The 23160-nt window shown below is 39.2% G+C and overlaps 2 protein-coding genes across 6 annotated transcripts in view; both read left to right on the forward strand.

The window, feature by feature from the left end:
- The first annotated feature begins 2053 nt into the window (after window positions 1-2053).
- On the forward strand, window positions 2054-14754 carry mybpha (myosin binding protein Ha). Its single transcript, XM_020615189.1, has 14 exons — window positions 2054-2063; window positions 2490-2690; window positions 4282-4347; window positions 5172-5306; window positions 5481-5648; window positions 8054-8142; window positions 8237-8432; window positions 8873-9012; window positions 9541-9700; window positions 10215-10351; window positions 12788-12974; window positions 13664-13711; window positions 14400-14442; window positions 14540-14754. The coding sequence occupies exons 1-12, from the start codon at window positions 2054-2056 to the stop codon at window positions 13702-13704; spliced, it is 1530 nt and encodes a 509-aa protein (XP_020470845.1). The 3' UTR covers window positions 13705-13711; window positions 14400-14442; window positions 14540-14754.
- Window positions 14755-20332: 5578 nt separating this feature from the next.
- The window catches only part of LOC109969350 (titin), a 16425-nt gene continuing 13597 nt past the window's right edge, over window positions 20333-23160 (forward strand). For 4 of the 5 annotated variants that reach the window (XM_020616178.1, XM_020616184.1, XM_020616206.1 and 1 more), the window contains exons 1-5: window positions 20333-20448; window positions 20551-20587; window positions 21537-21607; window positions 22210-22497; window positions 22613-22879. In XM_020616178.1, coding sequence (XP_020471834.1) covers window positions 20370-20448; window positions 20551-20587; window positions 21537-21607; window positions 22210-22497; window positions 22613-22879 — 742 coding nt within the window. In that variant the 5' untranslated portion in view covers window positions 20333-20369. Of the gene's footprint in view, window positions 20449-20550; window positions 20588-21535; window positions 21608-22209; window positions 22498-22612; window positions 22880-23160 lie in introns of all 5 variants that reach the window. The other variant, XM_020616189.1, reaches the window with a different exon arrangement.

Here is a 23160-nt window from a genome sequence, read left to right on the forward strand (position 1 = left end):
ATCTGTATCTTCTCTGCCCTCAATTGGTCCAAAGTGGGTTTTTGAATTTGCAAGTGCATGGTAACCAGAATCATATAATGCAAAATACTACCTATACTCCCATTGATCCAAGAAAAATTTGTTCAATTTCTTTTGTTTTTATGTGATTGCCACACCTTTCACTCAAAATATTGGTGCTTACTGGTTTTCTTTGAAGGCTTCATCTAAGAAAGAAACTCACCTGAAAAGTAAAAAAAGTAGCGCCATCACTCAACAACAGCCAAAATGCACTTTATTTTCTACTTGTGGTAACTGGACACAAGGAGGCTGTGCCAGTGACTGGGGGCCTATTAGTTTGGTTAAATCTTGCAGTTCCTTGCACATCCTCTAGATGATAGTGTGGTTCCAGTTCCTGCCTCAGTAGAACATCATACCCGCTCAATAACACAACTATGAAAAATAGCCTTAAGTGTTTCCATTTCTTTCTCTCTCATCTTTTGAGTTCAGCCATTGTGTCATTCAGACATATTCATTGTGGATAAAATGCAATTGACATGAAGCTGAGCAACATGAATGGGTGAAAAAAGAACTGAATAATGAATCAGCTTTGGGGTCAGCCTGTTCAAGAAATGGTTTTATTACTGCTTTACTCCAGTAATAAATGGATATCATAACAACAGAAACTGACACTGACCCTATTCTCAACATACAGTATTGTAAACACGGGGGCGGGGTTGCTTGTTTATCTAATTTGCCAAAACAGCCTACTATCTCTGGCTATGCTTGCGTCTATTCTGTATTTAGATATTGATTATAAAACTTTAAAACTTTTCCTGTGATAGATGAGGATACAATTTTGAAAACCTTGATTTTATAGGATTTTATACTAAGTCATCTGCAAAGATCATCCACTCTATCTACAGTAATTATCACCTGCTAAATAAACCAAACATGCCATTATCAACAGCTGCAGGTAGTGTACGTCCTCATTTGTCAATAAGAGGAAGTGGAGAACACCAGTAAAGAACCTGTCAAGTGATATGTACAAATAACTTTTCCCTTCCTCATTAGATTTGCTCTTTATATCTTTGATAGCTTTTTTTTTTTCAAACTGTAAAAACCAGAGTTACAGTAAGAGAAGGGCTGGGCGTAATAATGGCTTCCTCCCATTTCTTTCCTTCATTGGTTTGCACATAATATATGTTGGAGAGTACTACAGAGTATTTATTGCTCACATCTAGACTGTTCTTGCGATGAAGGAAGAATGCATAAAAATATGCATAGCAGGAGGAAACCATAGGCAGTAGAACTATTCTTAAGCCTCTTATCTCTGTTCCCTGCTGACCCTGAAGTACCTCAGACTGCCATATTCTGTCCAGATGTTACTCTACTTTTCAAACAGGGAGCCGGTGGAAAGTAGATATATGATGCCTAAGTTCATCTGTGCCTGAAACACAGTTTGGCCTAAAGCTGCTTCTGAGCTGCTTGAATCTACTATACCACACAAAGGCCTCCATTTAGAAGAAATATCAGCACTTCCTGTCACCTACTCTGATGTCAAATCATCTTAATGTTGTCACCTTGATGCCCAGATCTGGGTGGAGGATAACGTGTGTCAGTTAAGGCAGCAGTAGATAAGAATGTGTATCATGACATGGCTGCTTCTGTGAGATTTGACACCGTAAGTGTAAAAGACTGGATATCTTTGATAAGCTGTCTGAGACATTGTTGAAATAGAAGGATAGAATAGGTTTTGAATCCTGGAAATGCAATGTTGATGCAAGTATCCTTCTGCATTCCCAAAGTGTTTTATTGGACCTACCACACTTATACCTTATCACAGGAGAGATTTTTAATAACCGGATATCTTCCTTCTTTGCATCGTTTTCAAGAGAATAACCGGATATCTTCCTTCTTTGCATTGTTTTCAAAAACAGGCATTTGTTTTTTCTTATGCAAATATTTGTAAAGGTTTCTTTCTCTTTTGTACATGACATCACTATTGTACACAGTGTAAATAGTCAGTGCATCTGCGACAACAATCACTTAAAAAGTGTAGAGATCTAGAGATGACATGGCCCCATGTATGCAGAAAATGAGCATCTGCTGTGGTTTTATTGTTGTCCTCCAGCAGGAAGAAGCATGTGGCTTGAAAAGGGGGCCTAATGATGGTTGTATGGCATGTTTCTATAAACACATCAAATCCCATCTAACATTAAGCAGTGGTTACAATAAAGTCATGCCATTCTTTGAATCACTACCTGTTGTTTGGCTTGGTTGTCTGCTTTCATAATGTTATCCAGCAAATTATTTTATGGACATCACTGTAGGTTTTGTGCTTTTTGTCAATTGCTTGTAAACGTAAAATAATGTATTTGCTTTAAAACTAGCCTGTTTTTTCTTGCCTGTAGAGGTTCATACAGAGATGAGGGTGTGACTGAGGTGGGGAGGGGACATTACAGGCAGGCCCACTAACCCTCATGTTATATTGGTCAATTCGGGATGTTCAGTCAGAGGAATATCATTCTATCGGCGCAATGGATGGCAAACCTGTGGCCATCAAAAAGTCTCCAGCCAAGAAGACACCGGAGCCTCCTCCGACAGAGTCTCCACCTGCGGCGAGACCCCGAACGAGGAAGCTCTTCCTGCGGACGGAGACGAACCCAACGCCGCCAGAGTGGAAGTCACCGCTGAGGAAGGAAGCGCTCCAGGTGGGCCTGCCTTGGAATTAAAGGCACCCTAATAGCCTAATTGCGAAACTTTACTAATCTAAGGTAAATAGGCTAGCTGAGGTTTGACGTACAGCAGATTTAGAGCCATACCCTGTTGTAAGACTCTGTTTCCGTCTGCCTGCTTAGTTTCACTGGCAGCTGGTAGAAATAGGTGAGTGCACACATTATGACTACGTTCACAAAAAAGTCTAGTTATCTAGTTCTTGCCCTTATTATAATTAGGAAAACTCAAAACCACGAGGAGTCATAAAAACCATAGTCTAAATGTTTTATAATGTAATATTAAACCTGAAAAAATGTCACTGAACAGAAGTTTTTCCCCTGCAAAACTATGACAGATTAATAATTAGAATAGGAAAAAGTTTAAACTTAGCTGTAATAAACTGAAATGCCATCAGCTATCAAGCTGAGCCTACTGAACAGTCTTACCTGGATGAGAGGGACTAGTTTATTGGAATATCACTTGTTACTGATGGGGATTTTTTACCTGCCCAAATTCTTCAAAGTCATTACAACTTAAAGACAGTTTAAAAAAAAAGTTTTCCCTGTTCAGTAAAATAAAAAGTGTCCAGATAAGGTGGAAACCCACCTAATCTGTCTGGTGCTGGAGGGCTGCTGGAGACTGGACACTAAAGTCCATAGCAGTCACCATACCTTATTTACAGGTCTTTGACTGAACAAATAGACCAACAACAATATTTGTCGTATTCAGGCTGTTTTCAGCTCTAGAAGTAACCCCTTTTATTATCCAACCGCTAATGGTAAATCCCAGCATGTTATTGGTACTTATGCTTTCACCATATATTTTAGTCACTGGACCCTGTAGAAGTACTTCTTGTAAGAGTTTTTATGGAACAAGTAGCAGCACCCTCCAGATACTGTATTGGTAATTCCAGAGATGAACCGGATATTTATCTATGTATCTGTTCATGAATGATTCCTCATCTACCTGCAGAAAAAGGCGTTCCAATACTGGATCTATTTGAATGACTTGTATTGTTTATGAGTCCGGTATCAGTTTTTGGGTTATAAAACCATCTGCTCTTGTCAGTGTGAGTACAGAAAGCTTTGTGCACACTTCTCTGTCCCATTGTTTGCTTCAGTGGAGTACTCCTTGATCAAATTAGCTTGGAACTGATTTATTCTCTGCATGAGTAATGTCATAATGGAAGTCACTAATTGACCTTCCTAATGGCATTTTAATGCTAGCTATTGCTCCTGCTGCTGAAAACTGTGGCACTGCCCTCGCTGCTGATGCTCCCGGGCAGTAGATGTAAACCACCACACAGACAGCAACATTACAGTTCAGCAAAAAAAAAAAAAAAAACATTTTGTGCTGCAAACAATGATGAATGCCTTCTTTAAATTAAGTGCTGTCCATCATGCTTTGAACTTCATTGTGCCTTTACCAGTGCAGTAACTCATCCAAACTTAAAATGTAATTGAAAGAGTTTTTAAAAAGCTGCAGATTGAAGTGTGCACTATATGGAAAAGATGGTCTAGATGTTTGTCAGGCCTTTATTGCTGAAGTTTCTAAAACAACACTAACTTCTTGGTTGTTTAATGGTAGCTGCTCCAGCAGAAGCTGTTGTAGTCGAGGAGCCACCTGTTGTCCCCACACCCCCACCTTCTGCAGGTAACCTACCATTTCCCTTTTGTTGTAGGAAAACTTTGCAAAGGATATAATTTAACTGAACTCCCTGACAGACAATGATAAAAGGCTTACAGGCATATTGAATAATAACTTAACATTAACGCTGCAAGTAATGATGAGTTTTCATTATCAATTAATCTGCTGATTATTTTAATAGTTTTGTTTATAAAATGCCAGAAAGAGCCCATGTTTATGCTTCACCCATCTTGTTCTACCTGACCAACAGCCCCAAACCCAAAGGTACTCAGTTTGCCACCATGTATGACAAAGAAAACTTGCAAATTGTTGTTTTTGAGAAACTGGAAACTGCATTTTTGCTTTAAAATGGACTAAAACTTTTGATTATACTTCATCATTATGGATATTGATGTGTATTATACATAGTTTAAGAACAGTAATTAGAGCTGAAACAATTAGTCAAGAAATCAATTAGTTGAACAGAAGAAAATTAAACTGCAAGTATTTTGATAACTGGTTACACAAAATTGCTAAATATTTTGTTTCAGCTTCTCAGCTGTGGAGATTTACTGCTTTTCTTTGCCTTATGTGATACTAAACTGAACAACATCAAGGTTTGGACCTTTGGTTGGACAAAACAAGATGTGCAAACATCACCTTGGGCATTAGGAAATTGTGATAGATATTTTTCACCATTTTCTTTTCATTGATAAATAATTGTTAGCCTCAGTCCTGCATGTAACCTTAAAGTAGGTCATTTTTAAATTTTGTCTGTATTTTCAGTGTTATTTCAGCTCATCCCTCTGTTGTCCATTTTGACTAGTAGTTAACTGTTCAAACTTCCTTAGTCCCCACGAGCGCACCTCTGGATGTATCCGTGGATGATGTGAATGACTCTAGCCTCACCATTAAATGGAAAGCACCAGAGACCATTGGAGAGGCCGGTCTGGACGGATACACCATCGAGTACCGTAAAGATGGAAGTAAGTATGTCTACTATACTGTATGTGGTAATAAACCACTTAACATATCCCATTAAAAGATGTTTTACAATTTGAACAATGAAAAAAATCCTTAAGTAATATGTACAAAAGTGTTTATGCATAACTAAAATGAAAACTGTATATAAATAACATAAGATCTAGATTTTCCTGCAGCATCAGACTGGGTTGTAGCTAACAAGGAGCTGAACCCAGCTAATTGCTACTGCATCAAGAATCTAACAGCTGGTGACCTGCTGCATGTGCGTGTGGTGGCAGTAAACCCTGGTGGCCGCAGTGAACCTAGTACACTTGCTGAGCCGGTGCCGATCCGTGAGATTGTTGGTGAGTAGCAGTCAGTGTCATTTCTTTAACTGGACAACAGACTATTTACAAGTGAAAGGTAAAGGAAAATTCCACTCTGTTTTAAAATGCGGTCCAAACTGCAGACATAAACTACTGTCTTCCTTTTAGAAACTGTGGAACCAACCCTGAAAATCTCATGTTTTTCTAATTCATACAGTTTGTTATTATTCTCATGGGAGTAACAACCAAAGCAGCTCCAGATTTGATTGGTACAATGAGAACAGCTCTGTTCTGTATCTGTTGGGCTGTACATGAGTTTAACTGTGTCTAAAAATTGATTTAGATTTCTTCTTAAAAGTCTACTGGTCCAGATAAATTTCCCTTCATAAGATAGTTATTTATGTTTTAGGGCTAGCAGAGATGAAGTATTTTTTAACCCATCAAAATCAACAATTAAGAGGTGCTTTACAAAAATCAAGCATAAAGCATTATAAAACTTTGGTGAACATGGAAACAGTTTCATATCTTTTAATTTGGTGAACATGGAAACAGTTTCATATAGATTAATTTTTTTTCCACACTAGCTAAGGGCATTTTTATCAACCTTTAGCTGTGCTGACTTCAGTGCTAATATAATAATGGTCATTTTGATTCCTGTTATTATGGTTCACATTAAAGGGGATGGTTTCAAAATACACACAAACCCTCATTTCCTCACTGCTCTCTATTAATATTTGTAGTAAAGGCAAAAATTAAAATCTCCCAAAATATACATGGACTGAATCACACTGGCGTAGTGTAGACCTGAACTGAGAGGCACCAGGTGTCCATTTTCAGAAGGAGAGTTTACAGCCTCAGAGTGTAATTCCTGGTTGGGGATGAAACTGCTATGAACAAACAAAAAACTTTAGTAGAGAAATGCAGCTTTGCAAGCAGAACTCTTGGTCAACTGAGAGGAGCAAAACATGAGCCTAACTGATGGATTCTGGGTTAGTTGTTTGGGGGGGTAAGATCATTGTTCTGATCAGATATCTGTCTACATGTGCAAGATTCCAGTAAAGACACACTGTCCTACATATGCTAAAAGCCCCCCACAAAGACACTTTATCCATAGACCAAGACAGATTATAGGTTGTTTGTGGGAGGACCTGCTGGCTGCTGTAATGCCAGAAACACTTCTGGGCATTGCTGAGAAGTGTGCTGATTAGAAGGGATTAGTGTTTGAGCCAAATCTGGAGGCAGACCTGATCTTCATGGCAAATGATACCTCTGAGAGCTGGACGGCGGAGTTATGGTGACAAATGTTAGGAAGAGCAGGATGAGACACCTTGGACCGGAAACCAAGTGAAATGGTGGGCAACAGAAAGAGAAAGGGTGGGAGCTAGAAAAAGATGAACAGGAGGTGTATGGGAAGAGAGGTAGAAGGGCATTTAGTGGGAGGAGAGAGTGAGGCTGATGGAGGGCAGCAGCTAAGTGGTTTTATGTATCCTGTAACTCCAGAGACATCTGAGGGATGCTGTTCCTGATATTTAGCACCTGGTCCAATGAAACCATCTAGCACAGTGACTGAGCACATGTCATATCCAAATATCACGACGCAGCTTTTTCCATTGGATTTTACTCACAGCTAAAGCACAGCAGCAGTTGGTTTGGTTGCTTCCGGACTCTTGTACTTAAGTGTTTTTGTATGCAATGGTTAAACAGTTTAAAGTGATGACATCTTCTTGCTGCTTATTTGTGCACAACACAAGGGAGGAACATGTGTCAGAGTGCAGTCAAGACCTTCTTGTCACCAAAGCTATTTTAGGAGCTGCTGGATGTGGGGTCTTTCTCTTCTCTGCCCAGATACTGTAATTTTCCTCATGCATATGCACAAACTTTCTCCATCTTCTCTGAGCCCACAGGAATGTCTGAAATTACCTTGTTTTGTCCAATTAAAAGCATAAAGATATTAAACTTGACTACATATGCAAATCTTGACCTTTTAAAAGCAAAAACCAATCAACTAATCCATTAATCAACCAATTATTGTAGCTCTAAATTACACTTTATACTCCTTTTTTTTTTTTTTTCCTGAAAGACTGAAGTAAAAGAGCCAATTTCTATATTCAGGTTTGCTGTCAAAACAACTTACTGATTTTATTTTTGGTGAAACATTTTAAATGGTTTATTTTATGTGAACTAACTTGTGGGTTAATTTTAGATCTTTTCAGTCATGAAGCCTTGCCTAGCAGTGGCTGGTCTATTCAGGTCTTGTTGACCTGTCATTTAGACCCCAACAAAAAGCTGGCGATGCTAGCTATCACTGACAGGTTTGTTGTCCAAGTAATGTCAGTTATTCAAACTTGACCAACAGCAGCAACAGATCAGTTAATTAAAATGTAAAAAGGTTGATGAAGCAGAAGACAAACATGCTTGTCCTGAGTTTGTCTGTGGCTTTTCAGATCGTCCCAAGATCCGCATGCCTCGCATCCTCAGGTCTTGCTGCGTCAAGCAGGTTGGAGAGCAGATCAACCTGGTCATCCCCTTTCTTGTAAGCTAGCACAGACACCTGCTGTATAGTTAATGAAAAACATACAGTTTGCAATCATTACATTTAACCTGGTGTCTTGTGTCTTTGTTTTCAGGGAAAGCCCAAACCTGTGGTGTCCTGGCTCAAAGATGGACAGTCACTGGATACAAAAAGGGTCAACATCAGGACCAGCAACACTGACAGCATCATATTTATCCGCACTGCTCAGAGGGACGACTCTGGGGTTTATGAGATCACTGTTAAAGTAGACAGCTTTGAAGATAAAGCCACCTTCACCCTTCAGATTGTAGGTAAGCTGCACATGTCATGCATATGTTTGCACACATTGTAAATAAGCATACACATACTGTACGCACACATGAAAACATCTACATGCGAGATGTTGACATTTGGACTGATTTCAGACTTGCCTGACGAATCTGCTCTGCAGGTTATGCAGCTGACTTGCTAACATGTTAGTTTTGAGGCTTGCGTCTTGCTCCAACAGCATTTCAAATTATCAGCCATCATACATTACACCTCTAACAAAGATGCCCCTTGACTCTGAGTGTTTGAACCTGCTGTCAACTGCTGCTGTTAATGTACAGCCAGGCACTAAAAACATTCCCTTACAAATACATCAGCCAGTCAGTTTTGACCTAATGTGCTTGAGTGGAGACACCCTTCATACTTTGAGGAACACATTGGTTATATTTTTAATCTTATAGCTGACAGTAGTGTGTCTCCTCAGAGCTGCCCGGTCCTCCTGCCAGTGTGAAGCTGGTGGACATCTGGGGCTTCAACGCTGCTCTGGAATGGACTCTTCCTAAGGATAACGGCAACACAAGCATCACTGGATACACTGTCCAGAAAGCCGACAGGAAGACTGGAGTATGGAAGATGTTCATATACAAATACAGATTCTTGCATCAAACAATTACACTGTAAACATGAGTTGCATTTATACTTGAAGTTAACATGAATTGGACCCAGCAAGTTTTTTGTTTATAAGGTTGGCAAGAAAAAGAAGTGAACCTTTTGTACATATCTGCATTTATATATACATTTGTCTTTAAATATGATCAGATCTTCATCTAAGTTACAATTATGGACAAGCACATACAATTCTAACTATTATCAATGCATTTCTCTTGTCTATAGTGAATACATTATGATTAATCTCTACTACTAACAGAAACTTATAAGAGAAAACACAAGCAGCGCATCAGGGCAGGGTGAGGAGTGTGGAATGGAGTTGATCACAGAAGCTGTAAAAATGATAAACTAAAAGAAGAAATGTGGCTAACAACTTGTTTATTGACTGCTCACTGGTGATAACTGATTTAATGAGAACACATCATGATATCATTTCCCATATGTGTGCCTACTAAACTGACCATCTGTTGTCTCCGCCTGCAGGAATGGTTCACGGTGCTGGAACACCACCACAGGCTAACTGCCACCATCTCAGACCTCGTCATGGGCAACTCATACTCCTTCAGGGTGTTTGCAGAGAACCAAGTGGGTATCAGTAAGACGAGCACTGTCACCAAGGAGGTGGCCACCATCCATAAGAGAGGTGACCTTTCTTGATACTGTACATACAGTACTTTCCCTCTTCTGGGAGTCTGTTTTTTTTTATGTGTGAAAAAGTGTAGTTCTAGAGTTGCAGTACAAGTGGGTACTTAATAAGCTGCGGTAGGTCTGTGCAAGTTCTGTGTGTGTGTGTAGGCAGGTGTGTAGACTTAAGGAGTGGAAATGACTTTGGCACTGCTTTAATCATAAGAGGGTAGCTCTCTTGGCCAGTTCAGCTGAAATACATTTTAAGAGCCTCTAACAATATTACATTAAGACAGCTGGCAGAGCAAATGTCACTTGTTTGTGTGTGTGTGTGTGTGTATGTGTGTGGAATTAATGACCCTGCCTCCCTGCAAGGATCATGTCTGGATTGAGAACTGTTCACAATGATTGTTCTTAAATGAAGAGCACTTGGTATTAGTTTAAAATGCTGGAATTTAGACTGGTGTTTTAATTTGACAAGCAATACCCAGATAGAGTCACCAGTGAGATGTTTATGTCGTTTGTGTTCACAGGTATTGTTTACAAGCCTCCTGAGTACCAGGAACATGACTTCAGTGAGGCACCGAAGTTCACCACACCCCTGAACGACCGCGCTGCCACTGTAGGATACACCACTAAGCTCCTGTGTTCTGTTCGTGGATGTCCCAAGGTCAGGCATACACTCATACTCTTATTGTGTATATGTCATTGCTGTTTGTATTGAGGCCCAGAGCAGGGCATCTGCAGATCTTAAAACATCTTAAAAAGTAGTTAATGTATTCCTCAAAAAGGAAGGTCAGTAGCATATCTTCTCAGTGTATCTTGTCCAGAATCATTGTTGTGTTCCTCTTATGAGTCACTGAGAGCTAATGCCAGCTGCTGATTGGCTAGTATTTTAATCTGTGACTGGAGGTTTAGAGGACATGAGGGACTAGAAAAACATCTTCTGACTACATGGAAAAATGAAGGTTGTATCCTTTGACATTTACATGTATCCTTTGATATTTCTCTTATTTTACTGAACTGAATCCTGTTTTGTAGTTATTTTAAATGGCCTCTGTTTTCTTCTTACTGGAGACCCTCAGTAAATAACCTGTGTGTGGGATACTGCTTTAAATGAGGTATTAATGTCACAGTTCTACAGAACCTCTCTACAACCAGGGCAGGGCTTAGACTGGTATAGTATGTCTATGTGGAGTTGTTTCGTTCTGTTCTTGGCGGCCTCTGCTCTGGTTAAACATATCTTTACAGTTGTCAAGATGGACACACAAGGCTTAGGTGGCAGGCCATAGTGGAAATGCAGTTGATTATACGTCCTAACTGTCCTTGGCTTTTCACCAAGGGCAGCAGTGGTTGGCAGCCTACACATGCCAGTATAGCTGAGACGAATCAAAGAGGAGCTCATGCAGGCTCTGAATGCACTCAGTGTGCCTGATTGTCCTCACGTTTATGCATAAAAGCCAACATGAGGACTCAAGAAGAGCAGAATTAATGAGTAATAGATGGGAGTGGGCTGGCAGATATAGACGTTTCAAAGACAGCTGAGGAAGTCCAGATACCATGGTGTGAATCATTAATGCAGCATTTGTCCACATGCCTATGAGCACAGTATGTTTATGGCTTATACAGTGAAACCCTAGCTCATCAAGGACATCCAAGTGGATATCTGTGTTTTAGGATGAGCGCCCAGTTGCCAATTTGTGCTCTAGGCCTAAAATTGGGATCCATAGCCCCAGACCCATCATATCTAAATGAATCTTGCCATGCTTCTCCCTATAGACCAACAGGCTTGACTTCTGCAATCAGAGCAGCTGTGTGAAAATATATCCAGTCAGCATCTGTAGGGAAGAAGAAGAAGAAGAGGCCTGTGATGCCTTTTTCATATGAAACTGCTGTCACGGGCTGACCCCTCAGTGTTACCAATCACAGACACTCATTTCAGTTTCTCCCCTCTCAATCACTCATACTGTCGTGTCTGCCCAATCATACACTTTTACTCACTCTTCATATAACAATTAATGGCACAGTTTCTGGCTGCAAGTGTGCTACTGTATAACGCGTGTGTTTGCGTCCTGGCTCAGAGTTCAAAGCCCATTAAGAACTGCTGAGGGGGTCCAGCAGAAAGGCATGTAGTGTGATAACTTGTCCCGCTGTCTCTGATAAAAAGCTGTCATGCAGAAAGGCAGAGAGTATGTTGGGAAAGATAAGCAGCAAAGACAAAGAAGAGACTGTGATAAGAGGTATAGCTTGTTGTCCTCTCTTGGCTAAGTGAAGTGTTACTATATCACAGAAGGTACTATTTTTGCCACCCTTGCAAAGCTGCAGCTCTGTTATCAGTGTGACTTACTATCCATGTAACATCCACACACATGGATGGCCAAACACAGAAATGTGATCGGACAGGAAAGAGACAGAGTAAGATAAAATAATAGGAGAGGGAGAGATGTGTGGATAGATGGATTTGCATAGTTTTTGTTTAAAACTCCCCACTAATGAAGAAGACCCAGAAATGCTAGGTCCACTGCCAGCGGATGGATTTTATCTTTAAAATACAGTGCCAGCTAAACTGAACTGAAGTGAAACACAAAATGCTTTCCTGTGGGTGTGTTTTGCTCTGCTCTCTATTGCATGCCAAAAATATGTCAGCAGGACCATGCTAGCAGCTGTGTGAGGGTATAATTAGACACAGTACATGTATTAAATTCTAACATATTCACACTGACAATACTGACATGGTGATTTTTAGCAGGCATACGTTATGCCTGCTAAACATGCATGACAATATATATCCTGTCCTAATTGTGCTTGTGTTTTTTTATGTATTAGTTTTGCCTGATTTAAACCATCTGCCACATGTTATTCCCTCCCGTGTTTTTATCCTCTACAGTTTAAATTGTATGGAAACATTAATTAATAATTTTATTATTGTTGTCAAATCTATCTATCGGGGGTGGAGAAAAAGGAAGCACACTGACTAATTTGGTTTCACGCAATACTGGAAAGGCTGCAAGTCTTTCTATACTGACATAAACCTACTCAAATTAAAACAGGTTTGGTACTAGGAATGTCTGTGAGATAAGTTTGTGAGTTTGTCTCCTTCTCTTAGCCAAAGATTGAATGGCTGAAAAATCAGATGATCATTGGTGATGACCCCAAGTTTCGTCAGATCTCCAGTCAGGGCATTTGCTCCCTCGAGATTCGTAAGCCCTGCAGCTTCGATGGTGGTGTGTACACCTGCAGAGCCAAGAATGCCCAGGGAGAGGCCACTGTCTCCTGCAAGCTCGAGGTCAAACGTATGTATCACCAGATAACGCGAGGACAGAGTTAATGGTTACTGGTTGACAATATTCTACATGATTGTTATTGTCGGCAAATTCCACAAAAAGACTAAAACCAACAATGTTTTAATCTGACTTCCTCAGCCTACCTGTTTAAAGGCTCAGTAATTTCCAAAATAGCCAGGCACCAGATGTTTAGCAAACATCACTCAAACAGAAGTAGTTGGTGTACTTATCAGAGCTGCAGATTTGCTCCACTAGTGATTATTTCCAGCAGCAGGGCAGTGTATGTGGGATCAGCTGAAAACAAACGGTAGTGTCCTTTTTTGTGATAATAAAGAAACATGTCACCCTATGAAAGAGTGACTAATTTGTGTGTTTTGGATAACAATGCAGGTCTGTTTGCACAGAAGAATAAGTGGTATTTGATTCTGAATGCACATAACTTATTAGTTTTGTTGATTAGCTTTTAGTCTTGTCATGGGATTTGTTGACAATAGCAAAAAACATGAATAATATCAGCAGACGTACCCTTTAATTGTCAAAATATATATGAGTTACAATATGCCTTTAATCTAAATGCTGGGAATTTAGTCACAGTTGATGATTCCAGCTTCCCCATCGTCAAACGTTAGTGAACAGACTGTAATAATATACTAGTATTTAAATCAATTTAAAAACACAATTTAATTCTCTCCAAACAGAGGTTATTATTCCAGAGGCCGACAAGGAGAAGGGCAATTAAACCAGAGGTAAGGAACATGTGATATGTAAATGAGAATGTTCAGTAATCCAGTGTTTCTGACACAAACATGTCACTTCTAGGAGGATATTTAATCACTATTTATGATTATGCGTTTACTCATAAAGGAAAATATCCTTCCTGACCATCCTGTGGTGTGGCTTGAATGATCAGTTCTTTACTTAACCTTGGTGTATTTGGATGCATTCACACCTGACCTGTATTTTCAGTTGTCCACTTGTGATCACATTATCTAAAGAGCATTTTAATGCCAAATGTAAATTGCACCCTACATGATCACACTTGTAAGTCTGTACAGAGTGTCCCATAAGGCACAGCTATACATGGGTAGAACCCTCAAGGGGAAAACAAGGGATTATACAGGAATCACCTTTGGGTGAGAGTAGGGGTGATGTCAGCACAGCACTCCACAGCTTCTAAAGTGACTCCAGATGATCTGACACACAGCTGAACTCTTCATATTACCATGAGTCATCAGGCTTAGTGAACTGCTGTGAGAAGAAGAGAGATTGGGCTAAAAGGGCAGAAACCAAGCCTGTTAATCCTCAATGAGAAATAGGCAATAGATTGTGCACACGCACACATACAGTCACAGTTTCTCCCAGCACCTTCCTGGCTGAAGTGATTAAGACATCATGACCCCAGTTTACCTTGCTCCTGCTTTGTCTTCCCACTAGCACCGTTAAAGAACCAGCAGAAGTCCAGGTCTTATGCTTTAAGGTGAGTTTATGTCTGTGTGTGTGTGTGTGTGTGTGTGTGTGTGTGTGCGCACACGCCTGTGAGAAATAAATTTTTCTAACCCTCTTATCTTGTCCAGAATGTTCGAGGAGGTGAGCAAAAGACTCATGGCTGGCTGTGCAGAAGTGTGTATAATGAAGAAAGGAACAGATCAACTGACTGACACACTTTTTTCAGTACACAGGGAAGACCTGGGCCACCTCACCCATCCCAGTTTGGTAATATGTGTAAAGCTATATTTATCATGTTTTTCAGCCTGTGGCCATTTACTTTGTTACAGCTGACTCAATAAAAAAATGATTCCTTACATTTCAAAATACTATGTGATGCTTGCAAGACAATGCTACACATCATGTTGGGCTAGATGACATTTTGAGGTTTATAGGACTAGACAACCTAAGAAGCAGGTTTTGCAGGAAAAGAGTAAAAAGTAACAATTTTAAAAAATGTAGACAAAATTAAACCATTCAATATAAAAGCTCTGTTTGTATTGTTAGAAATTAACCCGATTCTTTTGTTGGAAGCACGAGAAATGAGGACAGGAGAGGACTGTTTAAAATCAGCAGAAAGTTTACTGAAAGTCTGATCACAGGTAGGCCTTACAGCGCTGGGATCAGAGAGATAGAGGTCCCGCAGGAGTTCCATCCACTGACCCTGAATTAAGGTCTTACAATACATTTTATCTTCTTGGGCTTTTTAATTCTGACCGGTTCTTTTGTCTGAAGGCCCCAAGAAGTAACACTCAGGAAACAGGAATCAGCTCTAAGTAGATTTATTTTCTTCTGGTTAAATGCAGAGTTATTACAGCGCTGGGCTCTGAGAGATGACAAGTCTCCAAGAGCCTCGATAATCACAAATCATTCACATTTACAGTGCCTTGTGAAAGTATTTGGCCCCCTTGAACTTTGCGACCTTTTGCCACATTTCAGGCTTCAAACATAAAGATATAAAACTGTAATTTTTTGTGAAGAATCAACAACAAGTGGGACACAATCATGAAGTGGAACGAAATTTATTGGATATTTCAAACGTTTTTAACAAATAAAAAAACTGAAAAATTGGGCGTGCAAAATTATTCAGCCCCTTTACTTTCAGTGCAGCAAACTCTCTCCAGAAGTTCAGTGAGGATCTCTGAATGATCCAATGTTGACCTAAATGACAAAGGATGATAAATAGAATCCACCTGTGTGTAATCAAGTCTCCGTATAAATGCACCTGCACTGTGATAGTCTCAGAGGTCCGTTTAAAGCGCAGAGAGCATCATGAAGAACAAAGAACACACCAGGCAGGTCCGAGATACTGTTGTGCAGAAGTTTAAAGCCGGATTTGGATACAAAAAGATTTCCCAAGCTTTAAACATCCCAAGGAGCACTGTGCAAGCAATAATGTTGAAATGGAAGGAGTATCAGACCACTGCAAATCCACCAAGACCTGGCCGTCCCTCTAAACCTTCAGCTCATACAAGGAGAAGACTGATCAGAGATGCAGCCAAGAGGCCCATGATCACTCTGGATGAACTGCAGAGATCTACAGCTGAGGTGGGAGACTCTGTCCATAGGACAACAATCAGTCGTATACTGCACAAATCTGGCCTTTATGGAAGAGTGGCAAGAAGAAAGCCATTTCTTAAAGATATCCATAAAAAGTGTCGTTTAAAGTTTGCCACAAGCCACCTGGGAGACACACCAAACATGTGGAAGAAGGTGCTCTGGTCAGATGAAACCAAAATCAAACTTTTTGGCAACAATGCAAAACGTTATGTTTGGCGTAAAAGCAACACAGCTCATCACCCTGAACACACCATCCCCACTGTCAAACATGGTGGTGGCAGCATCATGGTTTGGGCCTGCTTGTCTTCAGCAGGGACAGGGAAGATGGTTAAAATTGATGGGAAGAGGGATGGAGCCAAATACAGGACCATTCTGGAAGGAAACCTGATGGAGTCTGCAAAAGACCTGAGACTGGGACGGAGATTTGTCTTCCAACAAGACAATGATCCAAAACATAAAGCAAAATCTACAATGGAATGGTTCACAAATAAACATATCCAGGTGTTAGAATGGCCAAGTCAAAGTCCAGACCTGAATCCAATCGAGAATCTGTGGAAAGAACTGAAAACTGCTGTTCACAAACGCTCTCCATCCAACCTCACTGAGCTCAAGCTGTTTTGCAAGGAGGAATGGGCAAAAATTTCAGTCTCTCGATGTGCAAAACTGATAGACATACCCCAAGCGACTTACAGCTGTAATCGCAGCAAAAGGTGGCGCTACAAAGTATTAACTTAAGGGGGCTGAATAATTTTGCACGCCCAATTTTTCAGTTTTTTATTTGTTAAAAAAGTTTGAAATATCCAATAAATTTCGTTCCACTTCATGATTGTGTCCCACTTGTTGTTGATTCTTCACAAAAAATTACAGTTTTATATCTTTATGTTTGAAGCCTGAAATGTGGCAAAAGGTCGCAAAGTTCAAGGGGGCCGAATACTTTCGCAAGGCACTGTATCTTCTCGGGCTGGGACTGCCCTATACATGGGTGGTACGTTACACATCAATATTCTAGAATGTTCATGTAGGCAGTATGGGTGTGTGTGTGGGTGTGTGTGTGTTGTTATCTTCTATTTTCAGGCATTTCTTTCCAACCAAAAATGAACATGCAGTTAGCTGTGTCACTTACTTCCCTGATTCTGTTGTAAAAACCCCTTACTCATGCTTCAGACATGAATGAATAGTTCAAGCCCGTCAGACTTCACGTCTGTAAAATAGCATAAATTAACAATATCTTATCTATAGTTTCCAGACACTTATCTTTGCAATCTATTCTTGCATAATTATCCAAGAAGAAGAGACACACTACAAGTTGACTCAAAGCTGACAGGCCGACCAGCAACACAATGGACTGGACATAAACAGTTTTCATGTAAGATCATCAGGAAGAAATCGTGTTTTTAGGCAGAGTTGATGGATTTTCCGCTCGTTACAGAGAAAGAAAGTGAAATTCAAGCAGCCTGATCAGTCGGTACAGATACGTGTTTTAACAGGGAGGTAGTGTGGACTCAACCGTCCTGCATGTTCTTTTATGAAGAATGTTCGAAGTCAAATCTGTCTTTAAGATATTTATTACAGTATTCAAGAAAAGCAATTACAGAGTGCTCTGGGTTCCAACTTATTCTGAAGCCCTTTCCAAACAACACAGGTGTGGCTCGATCTTTCTTCAGAAAAGAGGAGCCCATATCCTTCCTGAACCCAGTAATTAATACAATATTGTGTTAGAAATTAACCCAGTTCTTTTGTTGGAAGCACGAGAAGTGAGGACAGGAGAGGACTATTTAAAATCAACAGAAGGTTTACTGAAAGTCTGATCACAGGAAAGTCTTACAGCGCTGGATTCAGAGAGATAGAGCTCCTGCAGGAAAACCAACTTCTGAATCCTGAATTAAGTTTTTACAACACATTTATCTTCTTGGGCTGCTTCGCCCTGACCAGGGGTGCAACCTTCAATAGTTTGTGATCCTATTGGTCATTTGGTGTGAGCCGGAACTCGCGCCTCCATGTTGAAATATGGTAAATCTAGGTGTGTGTGTGTGTCTCAGGTGATGAGCCCCCGGCCTCTGCAGGTCATCCCAAGACAAAGCAAAGCTTGGGATGTGCTAAGTGGGTCAAGGTGTGAGTGTAAAACAGTCCTTTGCTAAAATCTAAATAGGCTGTCTGGTCACAAAGAGATGCAGACATCTAGTCTCTGCAGATTCTGTTTCATTACAGCTGTATATAAGCAAGGGAAACAAATGTATTAAAATAACCAAAGCTCGGTAGTTCTGGACAATCATCAATACAGCTGTAATATGCATAACCAAGTAAGATAATGTTATGAAAGGGAATTAAAGGTATGAGAAGTAACTAAAGCTTATAAAGTAACTAGATTTTATTAGACTCAAATCTTACAGTATCTTTGGAGCGTATTCACTGTCAGGATCCAGGTTTTTTAAAACTTGATTCAAGAGTGCAATCCCAGAAACAGTTCTTGTTTTTGTTACTTAAAAATGAATAGCCATAAAGACAGATTTTATATCAATATATAAAATATACAACAACCATACCAAAAGTCTTTTGGTATGTAAGAAAATGAAAAAATTGCCTACTCAATAACCTTAGGTAGAGTTATATAGTATGTCAATACTCTTAAGTTTATCCTTTTTAAAACAGATGCAATGAGACATCCACGTGTACGGAAGAGTATTAGGGCCACTGCATAATTTTTTTTTTAAATTCTGACTTTAGGGCCACTGCATAAATATATATTTTTTTTTAATTCTGACTTTATTCTCAGAATTCTGACTTCTCAGAATTCTGACTTCTCAGAATTCAGAGTTTAGTCAAAATTCTGAGAATAAAGTCAGAATTCTGAGTTTAAAGTCAGAATTTGATTAAAGTCAGAATTAAAAAAAAAAATTATGCAGTGGCCCTAAAGTCAGAATTTTAAAAAAAATTTATGCAGTGGCCCTAATACTCTTCCGTATGTGAGTCGTGTACATCTACATAAAGTAGATCAAAATTTCATTCTGAATCTGGACCTTCAGTATTTGAAGCTAGCTGTTGTAAAACAAAATAGATTGTTTATGTGCTGAGATGTAAAATACACTGCCCCCCTCAACAGAATAATGTGAAAACACCCCTTTAGTGACAAACTCTGCACATCCACCAGTCAGTACATTTTAGGGCATAAAAAAATTATTTTTGAGTGTAGGGGGTCTTTAAAAAGTTGCAATATAATGATTTGACTAAGATGATTGTAAGCAGTCAGATTAAGATCTAAGGAGCATGGGTGCCCTGCCCTACTTTGTTGTTCTCATCTTTTGGGAACCTGACCAGTTTACACCCCTGTGAAAGTGCCAGAACCAGCAAATTTAATGCTTTGTCAGAGATACAATGAAGGTGGAGCCCAGGGCATGACGTGTGACCAAAGATGATTCAGCTCTTTGTGTTATACTGACATCTTATGGTGACCACAATGAGACAAAACCTCAGGCTGATCAACAGAAATGTGTTACATACTGTCAGATCTTCTCAGCCAAATGAGAAGTCATAGCCTTTACCACCCACTGGTAACACTAACTTCACTTCTGAAGCAGTCGTTCTTACTACCGAGGTGACAATGTGTAACATTGAATATTTAGTTGTTGGGTTTTTTTTATGTGTACATATATGTGTGTTTCCTGAAGAGCTAGGGTAGGTTCTGAGTAAACTGCTTTTAATTTGCATATCAAGAGAAAGACTTTCAAATGAAGATAAAAAGGGTGCCACTGTGATGGCCCAGTACCCACTCACACAACAGCAAGGCAGGGGAAAAAAAAAAAAAAAAAAAAAACTGCTCATGTTCCCAGAATTACACACACCGACGGGGTAAACGATCTTCTGTGAAACTGCATCAAATAAATTTGTAACTTTGGTTTTAGAAAGAGTTCTAGTTTTAGTTCTTCTTTTTAATCCTGCCACTGCTGGCAATAAGAAATCGGTTTCATTTAAGCTCACATTAAGGCAAACACCATCTAAATAGGCAACAACGGGGTGTAACTAAACAGTAAACTGTTAAGGTTTCAGATCTGAAAGGAAACGTGCATTTCAAACACACTTGTCCCCTTTTTCATGTGGTAAACAACAAATAATATTTGTTTGGAATACAACACATTAGCACATTGTTTCAATTCCCTAAATGCTCATTGCTTTTCAGCAGAAATCAGCAAATTAAATTTATGTTGGGAGCACAAGCATCTGAGTGTGGTTGACCAACACATTTCCTGTGTTGAGAAAAAAAAAAGCAGATGTCATAGAGACAGGAAAGCTGCAGTCCTGAGGTGAGTTCAGAAATGAACATGCCACACACCCATCTCATGTATTTCCTCAGCTGAACCTCACATGAGTCAACTCAGTAGCACAGTCTCGACACATGCAGCTCAAAGGAAAATGTGGCTGATCAAGGTCTTCAGTGTCATATGTAAGTTTTTAGGCAATTGTATTACTTCTTGTGAGTTATCTAAGTGTCAAGCATATTATAATTTAAATATGATTCCAACTTAATCATTATTTGGTTTGACAGATTTCACTGCTGTCTGTGAAGCTCAGGATACAGATGCTAAGACATGTTTGACATATTGATCAAACATCAAAATGTATTCTCTGCCGACTACACTAGCAGCTTGAGGCTAGTTTTACATTATTAATCATTAAGAACCTTTAGCCTAAAAATAAAATCTAATATGTTTTTGTTGAACTAAAGCACACAATAAATAATTAGGTATTCAGTTTCCAAGTTAAATGTGTGATTGTACTAAAACACTATACCTACATTTATATAGAAAATGTTTTTGCAGCCTGCACGGAGTCAGAATCAGAGTAATGTTTAGGAAGTAGATCATGGGTAATATGAGGAACATGAAGTACTTTGTTGCCATGACTCTGGCAGTTCCCCTACTAGTCTAAGTTCATATTTCATTACTCTGTAATGCAAACTTTATGCTTTTACATGTCTTGTTTTGTCAACTGTATGTGTGTACTGTGACTCATTTAATATTATACTGTATGTAGTGAGTGAAATCACACCTGATAATATACTGTAATACACAGTATAGCCTAGTCTTGCAATGCGCAAATCCTTTTAAGTAATTTATAATATTCATTTGTTAGAGAATGTCAGAGATGTTTCCACTCTGCACATCCCTGTGACACCATTTTGTGGTTGTGAAATGCTACGTTGAACTGTATTTTATTGGTGCTTTTGCTGATTATTTTCACAGTTAGTTGATTGTGTTGTCTATCAAATGTTACAAGGTAAAATTTTGCATATTTTATTCAACCAACAGTGCAACGTCTGGTTCAGTTTACAGTCATACCTAACAAAGAAAAGCAATACATTTTCATATTTGAGAAGCCAGTGAACATTCAGCAATTTTGCCTAAAAAAGACTAAAATGATGGATTGATTGATAATCAAAATAGTCCATTGACTAATTATTATCGCTGCTGTTGCTGTTTAAATCTTCACAAAGGCTGTCTGTTCTCCATACCTTTCCTCTCGTCCACCAGTCACACCTCTGTTTGGATACATTTCTTCAGCCAGTCCTACATCAGTAACACCGGTGATTACAACTGTCTATGGTGAGAGTTCCATCTAAGTTGTTGTGCTGTAAATGTGCAAAGACTACGAATGATCATGCAGACGTTGACTTGAAAATCCTGTAGATTTATTGTGGAAAGGCACAGCTTCCTGAAATCAACCGTCAGTATTTTAAAAGCGTACAATTGGTCGACAAGTTTTAGTAGCTATTTTATTTTTCTGTCTCTACTGGTTTTTATCTATCTTCCCTGCCTTTTGTCTCTGCTTTTCAGAAGAAACCAATTAAAATGTGCAAAATAAAACTGAACTGTTATAGAGATAATATAGTATTTATATATTAATTTTATATCAAGGTGCTTTATTATTGTAAGCATGTATTTTGACAATCTTTACTATAGTCTGTAATGTTATGTATTTCTAAACTGACTAACTAGATTATAAAAGAGGGGATTGGTGGTATTTATTTTAATCTTTGCCAGGTGCAGTACGCTGATAACTGTACTTAAAACCAAAAACCAAGACAAGAAGCATTTTAAACATCAACCTTCACAGTATGGCTGCTAATGTCAGTGGACCTAAATGTGCACAGCTTTTTTAGCATAATGTTATTTTTATATCAGTAATGTTGTTAATATATTTCCAGAGCCTCCTGTACCGTTGCTGCAGCTAAAGTCATCATGGTTGGAGTTGTTTCCTTCTGAAAAAGTGGAGCTCACATGTTTTATCAGTGGCAGCTCTGACTGGAACTTCATCTGGTACAGAGATGGAACTGAAATACAAAGTGCAGATCCAAACTTGTCAGCAGACCAATCGGTCCTTACAATCACTGCTGCAACGCAGATGTATTCTGGAAAGTATGCCTGTAAAGGTCAACACAAAATTAAGGGTGTTACCACTCAAATTAGTAACTCACTTGAAGTCAAAGTTCATGGTAAGTTTCATTATGTTATATCACCCACATGCTTGCTCTGTGTCTGGACAGAATATAAGTTTAAAATTAATTTCGTTAATTAATTGCTTTTCTCTTTCTTCTTTCTGATCACCAGTTCAACCTAAGCCCACTCTGATCCGGGATCCAAACTTTGACATGTTCCCTGGAGAGTCTGTCACCTTCACATGCATGGTCAGCGTGTTCTCCGAATGGGATTATTTGTGGTACCATAATGGAAATAAAATTAAAGAGTTGAAAACTAACACCTACACCATAGCTTCTATAGCTCATTCTAACAGCGGACAGTACCACTGCAAAGCCAAAAGAGGTACAGGTCCATTCTACACACAGGAGAGTGACAAAATATCTCTGCAGATCTCTGGTAAGCACATTTGATTTGATTTTTTTTATTTTGATCTGATTTATTCTTTCAAGCATGTAAAGACAGTTGATATGTCAACACACATAATTTTACACATATCCAACAAGTGCTAATCCAATATCAATTTGCTTATACCTAGTACATGCTTGAATGGAGTAGGAAGAAGTCAGACTTATCCAGTCCTACCCCATGACATCATCTTACCATCATTGGTTTGCAAGCAATAAATGATTCACTTCTATTCTCTTCTACACCACACAAGTAATATACTAAAGAATTAT

Source organism: Monopterus albus, unplaced genomic scaffold, assembly GCF_001952655.1.
Source record: "Monopterus albus unplaced genomic scaffold, M_albus_1.0 scaffold6.1, whole genome shotgun sequence".
Taxonomy (NCBI): Eukaryota; Metazoa; Chordata; class Actinopteri; order Synbranchiformes; family Synbranchidae; genus Monopterus; species Monopterus albus.